General features: G+C 40.2%; 1 protein-coding gene and 1 long non-coding RNA gene across 3 annotated transcripts in view; one reads left to right on the top strand and one right to left on the bottom strand.

Annotated features, from left to right (window-relative positions):
- Nucleotides 1-16,419, top strand: part of LOC309364312 — a 768,778-nt gene that overhangs the window by 709,877 nt on the left and 42,482 nt on the right. The window lies entirely within an intron of this gene.
- IARS1 (isoleucyl-tRNA synthetase 1) overlaps nt 1-16,419 on the bottom strand; it is a 79,416-nt gene that overhangs the window by 36,974 nt on the left and 26,023 nt on the right. For both annotated transcript variants that reach the window (XM_081901174.1, XM_081901173.1), the window contains exons 11-17: nt 16,150-16,245; nt 14,207-14,329; nt 13,137-13,228; nt 9,654-9,752; nt 3,577-3,703; nt 2,098-2,171; nt 939-1,133 (exon numbers count right to left, since the gene is read on the bottom strand). In XM_081901174.1, coding sequence (XP_081757300.1) covers nt 939-1,133; nt 2,098-2,171; nt 3,577-3,703; nt 9,654-9,752; nt 13,137-13,228; nt 14,207-14,329; nt 16,150-16,245 — 806 coding nt within the window. The remainder of the gene's footprint in view (nt 1-938; nt 1,134-2,097; nt 2,172-3,576; nt 3,704-9,653; nt 9,753-13,136; nt 13,229-14,206; nt 14,330-16,149; nt 16,246-16,419) is intronic.

Genomic DNA, 16,419 nt, shown 5'->3' with positions numbered 1-16,419 from the left:
ATGACACCTAGCTCTTTACCCTCAGTGAGAGAAATCAACAAGTGAAATAATCCAGCTTTTCCTTACTGTTTTTATCAGCTAAAATGGGGGTGTAAGGTTATGAAAGCATACAATGCAATTCTACTGCTGAAACTAAGCAGATGTGGCCCTGAAAGTTGCCTTGATTTGAGGCTACCTGAAAATCAAATGCAAATTTCTCTGAGCTTTTCTGTCTAGTGTTCATGAATTACAGTGAGTTAGACCACCATGTAATTCCCTGTTGGGCTGTATCTGAATGGGTCAACTTGTCTCATTTTGTAAAGAGCAAGGTACTATGTAGATACCATTTGCTGATTCTCCCCCGCATCCTACAGAATACCTTCAGGCTTGCCTTGGCCAGGAAATGATACCTAAAAGTTATTCGCTTATTACAAGTTTTGTAGCCAGGTTTCCTATGGCCAAGTCTTTCATCAAGTATTGTTAGTTAGGTTCTTTGCTCTCTGGATTTTTTTGTTAGGTAGACGGTGATGCAATTTTAATTTCCATATTGCTGCCTTTTGCCATGAGTCTTCTGTAGCCACCTACCTATTCAATCAGCTAGTGCAGGTATCTTCAACCCTTTCAGACCCAGGAACCACTTTTAACCCAAACATGCATTTGGGGATCCTTTTCTTAATCTTTTACCATATATCTGCATGGCTGTACCGCTCCTGTTTGCAACCCACCTTGGCTCAGACTGTGACCTGTTAGTGGGTCCCAACACACATTTCACAGAAATCATTCAATAACAACTACTTTCTTTCTTTCTTTACAAATCTCTGTCCATGAAACTTTGTTAGTTCAGTGCTTGCTATACAAACATGAGCCAAATTATATTTCAAGTACTGTTCTAAAGTTATCCAGATTTCCCAATGCTCTGCAGTTGTAAAACCCTGTACAGACTAATAACAAAGAATTACCATCCTCTGGTTTGGTCAATGCCTTCAGCAATGAAGTCAGCAGGAAACGCATCTTCAAATTCTCTTTTGTTCTCAAATGGGTAATGGACTTGGGCATAAGGCATGCTCCCACTCTCAAACCAGCAGTCAAACACTTCTGAAACACGATGTAATACACCTTTGCCACAGCGCGAGGGGATGGTTATGTAATCAACGCTAAAGGGAAAATAATCCAGCAACAGTTTAGACACTGAAGTTCCACTCTACAAGTTGGAAATTAATCTTAAGGAACCCAATTACAGAAACAGATGCCAATCCCAAACTTCTGAAAACTGAAAGCTACCCTAAGGTCCCACATCTCTCTCCAGGTCGGTTTCCAAAGAATGATAGTTGACAGACTAACACTTGAAATAGCCTATGCTTCCCAATAAAACACTGCATTTCAAACCACATCAGAAAGAAGAACCTTATACAATCCACATGTCCAGAGTCTGAATCTGTCAGGTAAAGCAACATATTATGGGGTTCCATTAATAAACTATTACTATACAGTACAGGAGTTTTTTGTGGGGGTTGTACAGATTAATGGCCAAAATGATGCCTCTCCAGCCTGTGCCAATCTCTGCTTAAGCTGCAGCTACAGAAGGGTTGGGAGAAACCCCATAACTTATGTGTACGGGTAGACACAGGGAACCAGACTGAACCGAAGAGAACCAGACTGAACTCAGTAAGCCAGTGGTGGAAACCTGTGGTTCTCCAGATAAGGTTGTACTGTAACTCACCATCCCTGTGCATTAGGTATGCTGGCTATTAATCAACATCTTAAAAGATTCACAAATTATCCATTCCTGCTCTAAACAGTGACATAAGCTAGTTGGTAGTGTCTCCCCACCAGGTTGAATATTAAACTCTTGAATTTGCTCTCATTCAGGAGTTAGGGGAAACTGAGAAGGTGGGAAAGTATCAAAAAATGATATTCTGTAACTTAAGGTGTTGCACAGCAGCAGGACTATCTCCAGAGAATTGCCTGATAGTCCCTTTCTGGTTTGGACAAGCAACCAGTTTCTAGACTCTAAAATCAGGGCTGCATTTTCTGAAATGGATTCAACATCCACAAATGAGAGCAGAGCTATTTCTGAGCTACAATAGACCCTGGCTTGCTTTTGTTACAAGCACTTACCTTTCTCTGTGGAGATCAGTCACTTTCACTCCTGACAGCTCTTCCAGTTCTGCTACAGACCCAATACAGACGACCTGTTAAGACCAATACAGTGGTACCTCGGGTTAGAAACACCTCGGGCTACAGACACTTCAGGTTACAGACTCCATTAACCTGGAAGTAGTACCTTGGGTTAAGAACTTTACCTCAGAATGAGAACAGAAATCACGCACTGGCGGACTGGCGGCAGCAGGAGGCCCCATTAGCTAAAATGGTACCTCAGGTTAAGAACGGTTTCAGGTTAAGAACGGACCTCAAGAACAAATTAAGTTCTTAACCAGAGGTACCACTGTATATTAAATAGGATTTGTTAATGAACATAGTTCATAGCTGAAGCATGCAACTGGAAAAGTCAGTTGATACTATACTAATTGATTGCTATGAAGCCCAGCAGCTGTTTGAAATATTTGTAAATTGGTATTAGCAAAGCTGAATCACTTCATATTCCACGTGTTTGTAAATATCACAGGTGCTAACCTTGTGATAGCATAAGCAATGGCATGTACTGTAAGAAGAAATGGAGGCAAACAAACTACCTAAACCAACACACTTTCTCAACTTCACCACTGTCACCAAGCAGTTATCTTTCCCTGCCCTGCCCCGCCCCCCAATGACTTCATTAAATAGCCCTTTAACCTTTTGGATTTTAATTTTCCCAATCAACTCCTTATACTAGGTGGAGTTGAATGCAACTTAGGCATCTGAGCAAGGCCTCAAACCAAATTGTGATTTTACTGAAGGTTTTAGTAATGCAACCAGAGACCTAATTTTAGTTTTTGTTGTTATCCAAAACAGCAGATTAAAACAGTAATAACAGTTTGAAATCAAACAAAACTTTTCCTTCCCTAGTTAGAACTTTTAAAAAGGTGTCCATTGGATTTCATCAGCAGATTGATTGTTTTTGACAATAGCAAATGGAAAAAAGATGGAAAAAGTTTTAACTAGCAAGTTTTAATAAGTATGCCAACTCTAAATATGGAAAAGATGCTTTTTAAAAAACAAGCTACAGATATTGATGGAAGAATCATTTAATGCTTTTGACACACCAGCAATCTAGAAAGAAAAACTGTCTCCCAGAATTACCATGACAGCAGGATCGCATGCATTCCAGAAACAGATGTACCCCAGAGAAGTGCCTTATGTGTTCATTCACAATATACTTTTTGCAAGTTTTGTGGTGCCTAGCCAACTGAGCATCATTAAGACATGTCACCATTCTGAATAGTAGTAAAATCCAGCAATGCCTCCATTTTAGCAGTGGCAGGGGAAAACAGCCAAAGCATGAAGCAGTCAATTGGTAATCTGCCCAAAATGGCAATGGAAACCTTAAGCCATTGAGGATCACACCTTTTCTCTCATTGATCTGATCTACAATTGCACTCTAAGCACAATCATAGTAAATAAAATAAAATGTAAATAAAATAAATTATTTTTACTCACCTCTTCAAAATCATCACTGACCCACAATGGGATTGGCGTCCCCCAGTATCGATTTCGTGAAATTGCCCAGTCACGTGCCTCTCTCAACCAATTTCCAAAACGCTTCTCTCTCACAAAGTCAGGAACCCTAAGTTTTAAAAAGAAAATCTCACTTACAATAAACAAAATCAAGAGAACTTGTTACGCATATGTGGACACCCTATGTTGGAATATTATAGCTTTGATAGTGTGTACGTTATTTACTTCTCTGGTTCATTTAGTCATGAATAAAGGGTCGCAACAGTGATCAGAAATCAACACACTCCAATTTCCAATTTTGTGGTTTGCTATAAAAGTAAACATTTCTGGATCGCCCCTCATGTATGGAAAAGAGGAGACTGAAGGTCACTGTGGCTCACTCACGTAGCAGTAAACCATGCTTTTCTATAACATGTGAAACCAAGGTATTACCTACACTCAAAATAATTTTAGATGCAAACAAGTCTATGCTGATTTAGTGTTTCAGAAGGGATTGTTTCATGTGCCTACTTTGGTTCACCAAATTGCACTGCACTTTCAGAAGAGATACGAGATTCAAGTTCTTTACACCATGTTGCTGCTATATCATCCTACAACCTAGGCTTCCACAACCTTGTGCATTTGCACCTCTTTCATCCTTGTGTCATATTTCCCGCATGCTATCTCACAATAGGATGCCAGGAAATAACTTGGTCCCTAAGTTATTCCCCAAAATGAACACCCTAAATATACAGTTACAGATAGGTAGCCGTGTTGGTCTGCCATAGTCAAAACAAAAAAAATTCCTTCCAGTAGCACCTTAAAGACCAACTAAGTCAGTTCTTGGTATGAGCTTTCGTGTGCATGCACACTTCTTCAGATACACAGAACTGACTTAGTTGGTCTTTAAGGTGCTACTGGAAGGATTTTTTTGTTTTGTTTTGACCCTAAATATACATAAAAGACTTCTGCTGACTGTCACTATATATAAACCCAAGCGAGTATGTTTTGTGCTTGCTGCTTAATATTTGGGCAATAGGTCTCATTCTGTGACTTTTCTATGAAATTTTATGTTACTTTTTGTTTGCAGGAAGTATAAGTCAAATTTCCAGCACAACTATTGAAATTTTTTTTAGAACTCAGCAATTTAGCTTTCCATTCGCATGAATTTCCTTGCTTTGAAAGAATCTAAGTGCCTTTAAAAGTGCTAGAGCCTCAATTTATTACAGTTATACACTTTGTGCTGACCTAAAGATAAAAGAAGAACATTTGAACAATTCGCTAATGTGGAAAATGAACTTTGCAACCTTTACAATAGCTTTCAGCTACAAGATGCTGGCAGGTGGCACCTGTAGCTTAAAACAGATAAAAGCTACTTAAACTGTGAATAGATGCTAACAAGAGATCCAAAAGTGCAACAATGCACGCAATGTAGCTTATGGACACAGATATCTTTTTCCTTTAATTGAAAAACTAAGAGCTGAGGTGAGGCAGAACAGAGGTAAGCTGACCCCTGCACTCTCTAGATTTGCCTCTTTTACTTGCTGTAACAGTTACATTAACAGCAATCCCAACCTGCAGTGGGCCTGCCAGCTTTGCTACTACAGAGAAAGTCACAGGTAAGACTTTTCCTTTTCCCGCCCCTCCCTTTGCTGTTGCAGCAAAAACACCAAGGGTAGGATGCCCAGAAAGAAAATGTGGTGCTCTTATTTACTGTGTCTGATGTTTAGCAATCTTACCTTTGGGTAAGCAGAGAGATGATAAAGGTTCCTTTTGTCCCTCATCAAAACGACAAGACATTTTACTAATAGAGTAACAGAATTAACTTAGGCCTCAAATCTGAGTGTGCACTTTTACAAACGCTCAACTTTAATAAGACATGATGGAGTTTCCTTCAAGCAAGTTATTCTTTTGCACAATGGCGTACACCGAACAAGGTCATTTGTTATTTAAGCATCACAAATATTATATTAAAAAATGAATGCAAAACTTAGATGGCTGTATGAAACAAACAAAGTCACCCTTACACATGACTGAACTAGTCTTCCAGAACAGTTGCTTTATTCTAAATCAAGGGGAGAGGGGATACAGCTCAAGGCCCAAGCGCAGTCTTTTAGACCCGACACAAATTTGTATCACTGGCCTCCTCCCCCAAACATATCTATTCCATACATACAGTTTCTTGAGTCATGAAATAAAAGTTCCTGTTTTAATTCTGAAATTACATTATCTACATTTCTGAACTTACAAAACGCCCCACAGTGGGACTTTTCAGCCATGCCCCAAAGCACTCCCACCTCCCTGCTGCTTTGGTTTACCACAACATCCAGCTTGAAGACGAGTTTTGATGAGTTTCCAAATTGGTTTGCCAAATTAACCAGAAAGTCTTCTATTAATCTGGGAATATAGAAGGAGGGAATACACACACATGTGGCTCATTCCCAATGATCAGGTTTGGGAGGATCAGAGCACTTCTGAACGCAGCCATTTTTATTATTTATTTTCTAGTTAATTACCAATCGAGCTCATGGTACTTGCTCCGCGATAGGGAACCTGTAATCCTCCAGATGTTGTTAGACTGCAACTACCATAAGCCCCAATCAGCATGGTGAATAATAAATAATAATAATAATAATAATTTATTATTTCTTCCCCACCCATCTGGCTGGGTTTCCCCAGTCACTCTGGGCGGCTTTCAACAGAACATTAAAAACAGAATAAAACTTCAAACATTAAAAACTTCCCTAAACAGGGCTGCCTTCAGATGTCTTCTAAAAGTTGGATAGTTGTTTATTTCCTTGACATCTGATGGGAGGGTGTTCCACAGGGCGGGTGCCACTACCAAGAAGGCCCTCTGCCTGGTTCCCTGTAACCTCACTTCTTACAGTGAGGGAACTGCCAGAAGGCCCTTGGCACTGGATCTCAGTGTCCTGGCAGAGTGATGGGGGTGGAGACGCTCCAAGTATACTGGGCCGAGGCCGTTTAGGGCTTTAAAGGTCAGCACCAACACTTTGAATTGTGCTCGGAAACGTACTGGGAGCCAATGTAGGTCTTTCAAGACCAGTGTTATATGGTCTTGGCGGTCACTCCCAGTCAGCGATGATGGGAGCTATAGTCCAACAACATCTGGAGTTCCCTATCCCTGCAGCAGATGTATTAGACATTTCACAGGATACAAACAAGTGAAGTGAGCATAGTGATTTCAAAATATATCTTTGGTCCTGTATTCTGATTTGCCACACTTCTCCCACTTCCAAAACATTCCGGATTTTAGATAGTAAATTGACACATTTAATATAGGGTTTCTCTAGAAAGGTTTTACAGTGCACCACGGTGCTGTTTTATTATCAGTTACAATCACTTCCTTTTGTTTATTCGTTCCTTGGAAGATACAGCAGGATCATTTGTCAAAATTAAGATAAACTGTTGCTAGGTTCTTAAAATATGCCAGTTCCAAAATACATTAGTATTAAGTTCTCTCATTAAAAACAAATTAGAAATTCAATTAGGTTATAAAATTAGTCAAACCACATTTAATCTAGTTCATCAGAAGCAGTGCCTATGAGGAGTAGAAAGTATTCCTATGAGAAATCTAGTCCTAGCAGCCAGCAAGGATTCTAAAGGCAGTACAAGCACCATACCAATTCCAAAGGATGCTATAAAGGCATCCCCTCTTTTATCATCCCTAGTTTAAAAATTCTGTAAATCCCTCAACAACCCCATTGGGGAAAAATAGAGAATATCACTGGACCTTTCCTTGGCACTAAATCAGACAGATCTGCAGACATTTTTGCACACTTTCAGTAAGTACCAATGCTGAACCAAAACATTTACATATAACATGGTGCCGTACTCTGATACCTACACATGCAAATTTATCATATAGCTTCAACTTCAAAAGAGAGCAGCTCAGCAGGCTACTAAAACGGGCTTTGAAAACCTGATAGCAGGTAACAGGCGTAATATCAAACCAGAATCTAGTCCTCTCTCAATTCCAGAAAACATTGTTCATGCTGTGTGCAAGGTGGAATAAACTATTAACAAAACTGTCCAAACAATGCCAGGGAATGATGTTGAGCACCAAGCTCTTTCTTGTTAGATATTTGGGCTAATATTAAAAAATATTATATTCAAAATCAAGGTGGGAGTTTAGCATCACTAAACTGCTTGAATAATGAAGATATCCCAACGATTAGACAAGATTTTTTAACCATACTAATAATGACAGCTAAATTCCAAACTGTCCTACGTTGGACATTCCTCTCTCGAGGCCTAGCAGACAAAAATCTAAGACACCTTCAAAGAGGACAAAAGAGCTACCCAGCTAAAAATTCTGTCCAACCCAACAAACACCAACAACTTTCTGGTGAAAAGGTTCCTCTTTCATTCTGACATGTATGGATTTAATTAAGCTCTTTTGGAAAAAACCCAGCTGCAGGCAACTTAAATCTCTGTACACTTCTCACAAATCTATTGCTAGTATGACTATCAGTGCTATACCACCTGTTATGTGACTTTAAATGTGTAGTAAAAGGAATAAGCAAAAATCAAATGACAGTAAAAATAAATGAAAAAGGTGCACTATAAACCAGCCTTCCCCAATGTTGTTGGACTCTTGAGCATTTCCTAAGGAGAGTTTGAGTCCAATAACATCTGGAGTGGACCATTTTGGGAAAGGCAGTTGAAATGTTTATTGCCTAATACAATCCCGTAAGAACGAAACCCTAGAAGTCAGTTAATTAAAAGCTCAATTGCCACCTTTTCCACAGAGACATAATTTTCTTTCACAGAATAATGCACTGTCATTTGCATATTTTCAGTGTATATTTTCAAGACAGTAAAAGCTTGCAGCAGACAACAATTAACATAGAAGACAAATACTTCAAGCTTACAACTATTTTCCCGTAAGGTCATTAGCAGCTCTCAGCACTGAGTACCAAAGATTGCACTTGCTTGCTATGGAGCCTTTAAAAAAATGTGAACCATGCATTTGCTTACATCAAGCCAGAAAGTCACACTGGAATCATATATGAAAACTTACATAAAGGCCCTACTTAAATTTAGCTTCCATGAAAAGAATATGACTACGAAAAATTATTCATGTTAACAGTATTGCAGAGAAACCAACGCATACATTTTTAGGCTCTTTCTTATAGCCTTTCCCCAAGAAACAATAACAGCAAAAAAGCAATTTGCCCCTGAAATACTACTATATTTATCAGGCTCCCAAATCTTAAGGGAAGAGAGCTCTGACACTCTCAGATGTTTACCCCATTATGTAAGTTGTAGACTGCAAGAATATCTATCTGTTAAAACGCCCAATTGTATACATTACTTTCTGTCACCCTTGATAAATGGTACACGTCTTTATTTCCATTGCACCATGAGTTGTAGAAGAGGTGGAAAAGATTATTCCAACACAAAAGGGCTGCCAAAGATTGACTCGTAATTGAAGCCCAGTAAGACTAAGACCAAAGACCAAATTCACCTGGCAGCACACACGTGCCCTTGGCTGATAGGTAGAGACAGCAAAAGAAAGAAGCATTTGGAGCAAGAGATCTCCATCGACTGACACAATAGTTGGAATTCAGACTCCTTGTTCAATCAAAGCAAATGTCAGAAAAGATCAAGACTTTACTGGCAAATGTCCACACCTCATTAGAAAAACAGACAACCAAATGTTAGAGAAGATACAGGAATTCTGCATGGATAGTAGCTATGTGAACATCAACAGCTTCATGCAATAATACTAATGGACTCAATGCAACAGCAGTTTCTAGTATGGTCCTCAGAGAAATTAAAAGTAATCTTCCTGTCCAAGTGTACTTGGCTACTGGATCAGTTCACACATCACCTTAAGCCATAGGTAAAAACAAACTGTGGTAAAATTCAGTGGGATTGACTGCAGCAATCTTTCGTTACAGCCTGGCTTAAGCTCAAGAAACCTTTTTCCAGCTTAAATTCGAGTAGGGGATGTCAGCCACACAGCGACAGAGTTCCTTATTAAAATAGAAGTGGGGGAGAAATAGCTGCAAGACAATAATGAACTTATGAAGTAAAAGGGTAACTGAGGAGATTACCAGTAGCACTGGCCGTTATTTTCCAGCAACTTCTCCACCATGTGCTCCACACGGACAAACCAGCTTGGCACAGCTTTGTATATTAGAGGAGTATCTGACCTAAAATGAATGATATGAAAAGAAAATTAGGCACGCTCTTTAGCTATTCTGCAATACTTGTTGCGCCAGCTTCACAAGTCACCCCTCTAAAATTCAGTAGGAAAATTCCCATTGATTTCCACGCACAGCATGACTGTGCCCCTTGCCTCCAGAGCCTCACTGAAATGGCAACTAATATAGAACTCCAATATATCACCCAGGGAAAAAGGAAAGCTATCTGAGTACATGAATACATGAGGATACCAATTTAGTCCATAAGAAGTGGGAAGTCTTTTATTTAAAACCCACCTGGCAAGGAACTTAAGAATACAGTTACTGAATCATGCATCAAGGAGAATTGTAGAGGACACCTTGCAAAAGTATAGATTCATCTTTAAAGGTTCTTCCTTAAAGCTTCTGAAAGGTTTCCTTTGCCCCATACAAGCATAAAATTAAAAAGGTTTAATAATACATTTAAGAAGAAGGGCCACAGCTCAGCGGCAGAGAACGTGCTTTGTGTGCAAAAGATCCCTAGTTATCTTTTGGGATCGTTGGCATCTCCAGGGAGGGCTGGAAAGGAACCCTGCCTGAACCCCACCCCCCACCCCCAGAGCTGCTGCCGGTCCCTGTAAACCAGGCAAAGGCAAACTTGGCCCTCCAGATGTTTTGGGACTACAACTCCCATCATCCCTAGTTAACAGGACCAGTGGTCAGGGATGATGGGAACTGTAGTCTCAAAACATCCGGAGGGCCAAGTTTGCCCATGGCTGCTGTAAACAATACTGGGCTAGATGGAGAAATCCTCTGACCCGGTATAAAGCAGCTTCCTGTTCCTAAACTCAGTTTTCACTGTTAACTTCTTATATTAAAGGCAACACAGGGACTGTGCCTGCATTCAGACTCTGCAATATTTTAAGATGCCATGGGCTATTTGCTAATCTGTCCAGACATAAGCTGCTGAAAAGCTAAAATGCATTTCTCAACACCAAGAAAGAATTTAAATTCAATGTATAGCGCATACTAAACTGAATGAAGAGGAGAAAGAGACAACTTGCTTTTGAAACCCCATACAACAAAAGCGAAAATATTATCTGCCTCCTTTCAATCCAAACATGTAATTCTACGTAATCTAAAGCTAATGATTTTCAAGAAGGCTGGCAATCTCTCTTGTCAGCATATTGAAATCCTAAACAGAACAAAAGTACCAAAGCTATATATGTAAAGAAGCTTAGTTTCATCATTTATCCCCTGCCTTGTACAGGCATAATACTGGTTCCCTACAAATGCTAAGCAGAGTTCAATATCAACCTGGATTTGAAACCAGGGCATGAAGAATTGCATAGCCTGATTAAGAGAGAGCCTTGTTTTTAGCAGTGTAGAACAAATACTAAACTGCAGCTGACAAAGGAAATATGTGTGCTAGATATGGAAGGGAAAAGGAAGAGCATATACATACATTCCAAAGGCATGTTTCTAATATCCAAAACCATAGTTTGCAGGAAGCAAGCATTACATATGGGCCAGATCCCAATGTACCAACTGTCATCATCTCTCAAAACATTTTGCTATTAAAAATATCACTCTGTTCAGTTCAGCACGTGGAAAACAGAATTAAAACTGAGCAAAAGTGATTGATACAATACTACTATGCCAAACCAGTTTGGGGCAATTATTTCACTTTCTACAGCTCTCCCTAAAAGTTTAGAAGTTTAAAGGACTGCACACACACACAAAGCTAGTCTTTTGCTATGAAAAATGTCTCCCAAGCCTAGCCAATTATAGAATTTTGGGAATAAGGGAGATTCAACAAGATTGATTAATTCTTCTTTTTAAAGGTCTTAGAGAATATAGACAGATTACACTTGAATACAAATTCAAACTAGCTTTAAAAGATATATAACTTCACAGGAAGAATTTTCATACGCGTTTTGCAATTTCAAAGGGCAAAATAAATTGATACATGAGATTTAATTGGTTTGAACTATATAACACAGCTTATATTTATACACCCACTGCTAAATTCTTCTGAGCCAGAACTTTTATTTTTCTGAAACCTATGCCAACACTGGAAATATTAACGAAAGTCCAGTTATAACAGGAGCCAGTGTAGCTCTCGCAGAATTGCTGCAATGGGAGAACAATCTGGCACACACACTATTTAACTTCTGCAGCTGACTTTTGCATTGCATGCAGTGTCTGAACCATGGCATTTGCAGAATCTTTTTCTTGCGGGAAGCGGGAGACAAGGTAAAATACTGAAAGAGGGGAGCAAGCTAGTTTCTCATATTTCAGGTTCTACAAGTGCTATAGAACATTTTTTTAAAAAATAAATGAAAGCTAGGAAACAGGATTTTTGCTCACTCAGGGGAGACAACTGTTTGTCCCCTGCCCCGTAGACACTCATGTTCTGAACCATCTTCAAGAGTGCACCTAACATAGACCACATTATGACGGTCCAGCCACGAGATTATACGGGCATGAACAACTGTGGCCAGGCAACTGAAACAAGAACCTTCTGCAGTTATTAGTGAATAAATGGTGTCACTATGGGTTGTATCCAATACAGTGCAATTAAAAAAGCACAAGAGGAAAAGGAAACACCTGCCCCCCTCGTCCCCACTGAGTGGGACCCTCACCAAACGTCTGGTCTGTAAAAGAGGGAGACTGCAATGGGCATGGGTGACTCAGGGGAAAGTCGTCAAAGGCCGCTTCCATTCTAAAAAGCAGCCTCTGCCCAATTTGACATATACCGTATCTTTCGCTTCGTAAGGCACACTTTTTTCCTTTTAAAATCTAAGGGGAAATGTCTGTGTGTCTTATGGAGCGAATGTGTGGTCCCTGGGGCAGGGGGTGGGGGGAAACCCAGGCTTCCCCCGCCTGCCCCGACAAGCTCAGAAAGCTGCGGGAAGGCTGCTCCTTTTACTGAAGCCTTTCCTTTTGCCTCTCCTTTCGCTGAAGCCAGGAGAGTCCTGCTCTCCTGGCTTCAGCGAAAGGAACCCAAAGCCTCTAGAGCACAGTGGGAACTCCCGCCGCACTCCGGAGGCTTCGGGCAATGTGGGAGAGGGAGAGCTGCGCAGCGCCCCTTCAGCGAAGTGGGAGGAGAAATGGAAGGGGCTCCATTTCTCCTGCCACTTCGCTGAAGGGGTGCTGCACGGAGAGGGGGAGAACTTTTTTTTTCTTGGTAGTTAGTATTTCACTGATAGTTGTGAGAAATTATACACACACTGTGCCAGAGTTGAGATCTACTTACAGATACGAAGAGAGCTTTGAATACAACTGATTTAACTGCATAGATTAGTCTTAGTGTCTAGCAAATAAAAGACAATCTAAACAGAACATATTTTTCACAAACAAGTTACCAGTCAAATTGCTTCCTTTAAATAGTATGTTAATTCTTCTCCGTACCTCCAACAAAAAGGATAGCTGTGCTTATAAGAGCTGGTATGGACCAGTCTTCCTTGTTCTTTTAGGAATCTGATGATGTTCTTATCTGCATCCTGAGTAAATCAAAATATTATTTTAGAATAATGATAACCCATACAAAGATTTTCTCCAGGTGGGTAGTAGCTTCAGGAAAGGAAAAAAAGAGAGAAGTTACAAGCTAACAGCCAGTTCCGATGTAGCGTGAGATTAATAACGTATCTAGCATTTAGCACAGATGCTGAGCTGGTTTTTATGTAATATTAAACCATAGTTGGGATGTGGGTGGCGCTGTGGTCTAAACCACTGAGCCTAGGGCTTGCCGATCAGAAGGTCAGCAGTTCAAATCCCCACGACGGGGTGAGCTCCCGTTGCTCGGTCCCAGCTCCTGCCAACCTAGCAGTTCGAAAGCACATCAAAGTGCAAGTAGATAAATAGGTACCACTCTGGCAGGAATGTAAGCAGGGTTTCCGTGTGCTGCTCTGCTTTGCCAGAAGTGGCATAGTCATGCTGGCCACACGACCCGGAAAAACTGTTTGTGGACAAACGTTGGCTTCCTCGGCCAGTAAAGCACATGAGTGCCGCAACCCCAGAGTCGTTCGCGACTGGACTTAACTGTCAGGGGTCCTTTACCTTTTTTAAAACCATAGTTAAAGATAAAACCATGGTTTAATGTGAAAGAGCAGCTAGTACAGTGCTGACTTTGCTTCTCCCACACTCCTGCTGTTCTGCCAAGAAACAAGCTAGAGACTGACTTGCTATGATGTTTGAAACAGGGCTCATTGTTTCTTCCTCCTGACAGAGCATGAGTGGTAAGCCAAGAACAGACCCAGGCTTCTGATTATAGCTTGTTTAGACAGAAGTGAGCAAAGGTCTGAATAAAGAAGTGCTGGAGTGGAAATGATTCATCTGGATTTTTCACCATTTTCACAAACAATACCACTGACAAAATTTATGGGGAAAAGCAGCAGTAGGAAACAAAGCACACACATCTCTTCAGTCTCTGAATACTGTTTGACACTGAGTTTTTCTAGCTTCCTTCCTTCACAACCAACCTTCACATATTGTCCAGCAAAGTCTGTCACTTCTGCTGTGAAACAGCCCGAGGCATCAACAGGACAAACTGGTACTGAATCTTTCCGAATGATATTAAAATCCATACAGACTCTGTAGTCATCCTATGTGAGAAAAACAAAGTTAAATATTCAAATGTGTGTCTTTTGATTTCTAAGGCAGGATTCTGAATTTCAAAATTCTGCTGGATTTTCTAGATTCCTCAACTTCAACAGGAACCTGATAAGTTGTTTCTTCACACTGTGAAATACTTTGCTTCTTGCGTTATAAAATATCTTGTCACACTGAGGAGGAGTTCATTCACGCGTGTTTTTCACTTCATGGTTGCAGCATCAACCGGTTACCCACATGTGCAAATGATCAAACAACACAGAAAGAAGCACCACATTTCTGCACACTACCTCAGGAGACAAATACTTTCCAATCAAATGCAGATAGTTGCAAATCAAATAATGAGTAATTAAGAGATTTTACATGATATGAGCCAATCCCAAGACTTGTAGGATTTAGTCACCTTAATTTGCAGTTTCTCATGTTTTAGAGTGGGGGGGGTGATGATGACCAGGGCAGGGTTGTAGTTGAATGGTAGAGAATGTGATTGTTCACAGAAAGTACAGTCAAACCTCGGTTGTCAAACTTAATCCATTCCGGAAGCCCGTTCAGCTTCCGAAACGTTCGACAACCAAGGCACAGTTTCTGATTAGTTGCAAGAGCTTCCAGCACTCAAACAAAAGCTACATTGATGTTTGGCTTCTGAAAAACATTTGACTTCCGAAAAACATTCAAAAACCGGAGCATTTACTTCTGGGTTTTTGGCGTTTAGGGACAGAAACATTCCAAAATGGAGCAGTTTAGGAACAGAGGTTTGACTGTACCAGGTTCAATCTTAGGCATTTCCAGGTAGGCCTGGAAGAAAGACTCCCATCTGAAACCCTGGAAAGCCACTACAAGGCAGTGTAGACAATACAGAGCTAGATGATTTGTCTTGGTAGGAAGCAAGTTCCCACACACTGGGCCCATGGTCACATCAAACTGCCTGAGCATTTTGCCATTCTTGGAGAAATTGCAAGTAGTAGTAGCAGTAGTAGTAGTAGTAGTAATATCATCTCAAGTTCTCAAATAGTCTAGAGAGCTTCAACACGTGTCTTTTTGTTTGCATCTGTTGAGAGCAAACCATGGTTCAGCATTCTGTGAATGAGCATTGAATAAGTCTCAGGTTTGCATGTTTTCTTCCTCTTTTAATGCTTCTAGAATGCTCTCTCATGGTTTGCACATTGCACTACGTCAAACTATGGATCAGTACCATCCAGATTTGCAGAGAAGAACATGCAGCCACTTTGCTCTGCCCCAGTTCTTGTTCTGCGGCTGTGGTGAGTTAAGCCATGGTTTGGATTAAGACACTGTCCAAGCCCAGGCTTGTGGTTTAATTCTCCCAAACAAAATGCAATCCATAAACCATAAAACAAACCTTGGACAAAGTTCACAGTTAGTTTGGAGTAACTATGAGTAAGCTGTGTGTCTGTGTGTGTGCTATAAAAGTTTGGAGAGAGCTAAATCATGAGGCCAAATTCAGGCAACATGCTAAGACAAATCATGGCTGGACTAAGGCTGCAGTCCCCTTGAGAGTTCATTTTTGAAATGTAGTGGACACATAGCCTGCTTACAATCAGGCTAACTTCTTTTCAAAAAAGATGTACTGCACAAAAAAGTTCCAATACAAATTATGATGCTGTTTCTGTATTGTGTCAGGAGCAAATGGAAATTGGTAGGTAACAAGAATGTACTCGTTGTCATTAGAGTATGTGTACAGTGTGCTCCTGACAAGTTACTGGATCAAAAAAGAATCTGAATTTCCCAATTAAAAGAGTTAAGACAAGATCAAAACATGTTTGACAGAAAAGCACATAAGTGACTTTAAACTTACAGCGCCAAAGTAAGGAGCTTGATGTACAACCCCGGTACCTTCTTCTTCCTTCACATAGTTGTCAGTCACTACAGTAAAAGCACCATTTTCTTTGCACTAGCACAAAAGAGATAGTTTTTTTTAAAAAAATGTACAAAACATTGGCATGGAAAATATGACAAGCCAGAAATATTGTTCAAGCATTCTAGTAATGGTTACATATGAAATTGTTCATTAAAACCACTGATACAAACATGAGTTACATAAACTGACATAGAGAGAGATCAGCAG

The sequence above is a fragment of the Podarcis melisellensis genome (assembly GCF_964234715.1).
Source record: "Podarcis melisellensis genome assembly, chromosome: 2".
Lineage (NCBI taxonomy): Eukaryota > Metazoa > Chordata > Lepidosauria > Squamata > Lacertidae > Podarcis > Podarcis melisellensis.
This window is presented reverse-complemented; position numbering and strand designations above follow the sequence as displayed.